The 4466-nt window shown below is 29.5% G+C and overlaps 1 protein-coding gene across 2 annotated transcripts; it reads left to right on the top strand.

Annotated features, from left to right (window-relative positions):
• Positions 1–2245: 2245 nt before the first annotated feature.
• Positions 2246–3893, top strand: LOC121983936. Of its 2 annotated transcripts, none has more exons than XM_042536757.1 (4): positions 2246–2351; positions 2551–2632; positions 2735–3014; positions 3586–3893. In XM_042536757.1, exons 1-4 carry the CDS (start codon positions 2283–2285, stop codon positions 3740–3742), a joined length of 588 nt encoding a protein of 195 aa, XP_042392691.1. In that variant the 5' UTR covers positions 2246–2282; the 3' UTR covers positions 3743–3893. The 2 variants fall into 2 exon arrangements, with proteins under 2 accessions (XP_042392691.1, XP_042392611.1); XM_042536677.1 differs by having other exon boundaries at positions 2259–2351; positions 2548–2632.
• Positions 3894–4466: the final 573 nt, after the last annotated feature.

Below are 4466 nucleotides of genomic sequence, written 5' to 3'. Positions count from 1 at the left end.
AGGAAAACTAGTACTATATAAGGGGTCTCCGCTTAAAGGCACAGGTATGCTACGCTAGGCATTCAAAGCTCATTGTTCACCTTCATCACTTTTCGTTTTTTTCCTTAGTTACTTGCCTGACTTGAGCGTCGGAGTACCTATGCCGGAGGCCCCTCATTGGCATGGTTAAAAACGTTTTCTCCTTTTCGCTCTTCTTTTTGACACACAGATTCAATTGCGACACCAAGTTTTTCTTGTTCAAAGTCTTCTCACAATTAATCTTGATACTACCTAGTCAACACGTTATCTTCCCTGATTTTAAATCGGATCCTCAATATTATTCTTCAAGCATTTCTATTTTTATATTTTTTTTCTCCATTTGAGAAACCTATATTATTGTAAATTGGAAAAGTAACGTACCAAACAAAAAAAACTTGTTAGGACTTAGTTCAATGATTAAATAATAATAATAATATAATATAATATAATTGTAAAGTATAGACATGCATGCTCGACAATCTAAAAGGATGCATATCCAAAATAATTACTAAAAGAAATATACATGTCTTACATATTTTCATAGTAGCATCATTTATATCAATTTATTTATCTTTATATCTAAAATTTAAGATAAATAATTTATTTTATTAAATTTAGATAATTATTTTCACTATATATTATATCAATTACTCTAAAATTTATATTATCTTCAATGTTTTTATTATTTTCTTTTCTTTCTTCTATTTTTTTATTATTATATTTATGAAATGAATGGAAGAAGAGAGATTGAAAAAAAATGAGTGGAAAGAAATATTGAAAAAATATATTATTTTTTTTATAGGATAGAGATTTTATTTACTAAATTTAGAGAATTATTATTCATCAAATCTAAATTTAGAAAATCATTATTTATCAAATCTAAATTTAAGAAATAGATAGAATAAATGGTGGAAAGATTTTTTAACTATCTTATCTAAAATTTAAAATAAAACTTTTAAATAGAATAGCTGATGTTCTTAGAGCATCCATATCAGTTACCCTATTCAAAGATTTTACTCTAAATTTTGAATAAGTTAACTAAAAATTCTCTGCATCAGTTACCCTATTCATTCCCTAAATTTAGATTTGATGAATAGTGATTCTCTAAATTTAGGGAATAAAACCTCTACCCTAAAAATAAAATAATATTTCTTTTTAATCTCTCTCCTTCCACTCAATCTCTCTCCTTCCACTTATTCCATAAATATAATAATAAAAAATAGAAGAAAGAGAAAAAAATAATAAAAAATTAAGGATGATGGAAATTTTATGGTATTTGATGTAGTGTGTAGTGAAAAATGATTATCTAAATTTAATAAAGTGAGTCATTTACCCTAAATTTTAGATATAGTAATAGAGAAACTGATGTGGATGCTCTTAGTCGTTCTTTTCACGTGCATCAATTAATTTTAATGTCAATCTCAAATTTACAATGCAAAGTTGCTAATTTCTTCCATTTATGTTCTAATTGAGACGGAACTAAACAAATTACAAAAAGTTATTCCACGATAGAAATTTATAATATTATTTTAGTCATTTAAAATATGTATAAGTAAAAATATATAAAAAAAAAAAATAAAAAAGGTCATTTATTTGAAACTCGACAAGATTTTTTGCATTAACTTTAATCAAAATTCTCATATAATATTAAATTCATTCTATTCCACAAGTAATTACTCTTTTTGTGTCACTGAATATGCAGATTTTTTTTTAGAAGTAAAATAATGAGAATGAGTCTGCTGATAATGCTTTTTTGGAACGTAAACCAAAGAAAAGTTTAAGTGGAGATGACTTAGTTGAAAATGTTAAACTGATCCAAATTAACCTAATCACACAAATAAAATAAATTTTAATCAGTTTGATCGGAAAAGTCAAATTAATTCAATTCAATTCAATTTGATCGAATTAATCGTATAAGAGGAGATGCGCTAAACTCGGTTGCTGTTGACAATTACCGTCTCTCAGTTGGAAGCTTCAAGGAAGTTTACCTGAGTTGAAAAGTAAATGAATTATTCATTGAATGACTTGAATAATTCCGCTTCCTTGTGAATTGCTTGATCCTTTCCTTGCCTTGGTTTTGATCATGCTCACCTTTCCGCGTTTTAGTTAATTACATGAATAATTAACCTATTCTTCCTCTCATTAACTGTTCTGGGTCAAACTTCAGCTACTTAAGTAGGAAGTTTCCTATAAGATGATTAATTCTATAAATAAGGGGATGGGACTCTCCCTTAATTTACTCTCATCATCCATCAAGTAACGAAATGGAGAAGGTGGGCGATTCCCAGCCATCTTCAGGGCCCTTCACGCCAACTAGTAACGAGATGAAGGAGGTGAAGAGTTCTCACTCATCTTTCAGAAATAATTAAATCCTAAAATTAGCTGTTATTTGACAGTAGCTAGCGATCGAGTTTTGTTTAAATAAGCTAGGTTCATGATAATCCTTTCCTTGGCTTGTGTGTAAGGAATATGCATAGCTGTGATAAGTTTCATGCATGAAAACACTGCGTTTGCTATATTTTCTCGCAGCAGCTGCCGAGACTCTTGATGATTGAGGTTGAATATTCGGAAATCTGTTTCGAAAAGATAAAAGGTGTCTTAGAAAAGCTTAAAGGTGCGTGGCCGATTCCTTGCTTAAAATTATAGCCTGTATTCTGTGATTATCATGTCAATATGGACATTTAATTAACACCTCTCTTTCCTTCGGCAACTTAAGAAGAAACGCCTGATATCGACACATTCTATTTCGAGAGCTTGGGGACGGTGATGGTCTCGGGTTACTTTGATACTGGGAAGTTTAAAATGGAGCTAGAAAATGAGATGGGCGAAGCCATCAAGTCAATTACAGGATCAAATGACACTACCTGTCATCCATGCCTTCCTCAGATGCGAGTTCCTGAGATGCGAGTTCCCCAACCTGCTGATACTCGTACGGAAATTCTCAATCACAGTGAAGTAACAATCGAGTACAGTACAAAAAGTCGGCAGCGGGACCGGTAATGGTGAAGCTAGAAATAAAATAAATATTTAAAATTGATTTTTAACATTAAAATTTATATATGAAATAATTTTTTTTTAAAAAAAAAATTGGACAAAAATCGACTTATACTTTTTTTTCTCATGTCAGCATGTAAAAAATTATTTACTCTTATCCCTCATTCTATTTAAAGAAAATATAATATATTTTCTATCTAATTAAACACAATTCTTTTTCACCTGACAAATCAATTAAGAATCATACTAATAGATTAATTTAAAATAAATTGATTGATTTAAATTGAATCGATTGACCAATCGATTTATCCAAAGTTAATCGATTGGGATGAGTTCTTAATCGAAGACGGAAAAAGAATTATATTCAATTGGATAGAAAATATATATACTAAATTCTAATTTAATATATTAAATTTAAGTTAAATTTTTTATATAAAAAAAAATAAAAGACAATTAAATATATTAATGTAGTTTGTATGTAGATAGTAAAAATAAACTTTTTCTTATGTAGAAATTGAGGAAAAATGATTTGTTAAGTCGGGAGTTTTAACAATTTTCTCATATAATTTTCAGTGGAGTTGTGACCCTTAAGCCTGAGAAGGAAGATGCTGGAGGCTCCGGATTCCCTAAGATGAAAGCGGCTGAAGTCCCGGGTAGTAGTACGGAAATTCTCAATTCCAGTGAAATAACAATGGAGCGCAATAAAAATAGTCGATGGTGGGACCAGTAAGGGTGATGTTATAAATAAAATAAATATTTAAAATTAATTTTTAACATTAAAATTTTTGTATGAAGTGTTATTTTTTATCTATATAATTTTTAGTTGAGTTATGACCAAGTCTTTATTGTACAAAAAAATTTGTATAAATGTCGAACCTTTCCTAAATAACCTATTATGTTCTTTAGAAGTTAAATTAGGAATCGCAAACGAAACTTAATATTATTGATTACAAATTTAACTTATCTGTTCTTAATCGTTTAGACTTGAATCGCAAGCGGAACTTAATACTATTGATTCAAATCCACCTATGTTATAAATTCAATTAAATATTAATTTTTAAAATTACCTTCTAGTACTGTATGACGAGGCACTAGTCCTTCTTGGGTATGAGATTATCCACCACCGCCTAGACAAAACCTTTTAAGGAAAGCTAATATTTAATTTCCTTATATAACTCTAGGTTTAACCAAAAGGAACAATCGAATCACAAATTCGAAAAACAAAAAAAACAAATTCGAATAACAAATTTGAAAAACTAGAATCTAATGTCTCTTGTGTTTGGAATTCTTACAAAGAAAAATAACTAGCATGATGCGGAAAACAATTACTAGTTATACCTTTTCTTTGTATGCTAAAAACCTCGAGATCTTCTACCGTATTCCTCGCCTCACCTTGGATGTTGTGTGAGCGACGATCCTCCAAGATAAACACCACCCAAAGCCTTCTTCCTCCT

Source organism: Zingiber officinale, chromosome 1B (assembly GCF_018446385.1).
Source record: "Zingiber officinale cultivar Zhangliang chromosome 1B, Zo_v1.1, whole genome shotgun sequence".
Lineage (NCBI taxonomy): Eukaryota > Viridiplantae > Streptophyta > Magnoliopsida > Zingiberales > Zingiberaceae > Zingiber > Zingiber officinale.
The sequence above is the reverse complement of the archived record's forward strand: the minus strand, read 5'-3'. Positions and strand labels throughout refer to the sequence as shown.

Bases quoted from the DNA above. Each gene is read 5' to 3' on its own strand.
- LOC121983936 (XM_042536677.1), top strand. From the start codon at position 2,283: ATGGAGAAGGTGGGCGATTCCCAGCCATCTTCAGGGCCCTTCACGCCA. The intron at 2,633-2,734 runs GTGCGTGGCCGA...CGGCAACTTAAG, and splicing joins TGTCTTAGAAAAGCTTAAAG to AAGAAACGCCTGATATCGAC. The intron at 3,015-3,585 runs GTAATGGTGAAG...TATAATTTTCAG, and splicing joins AAAAGTCGGCAGCGGGACCG to TGGAGTTGTGACCCTTAAGC.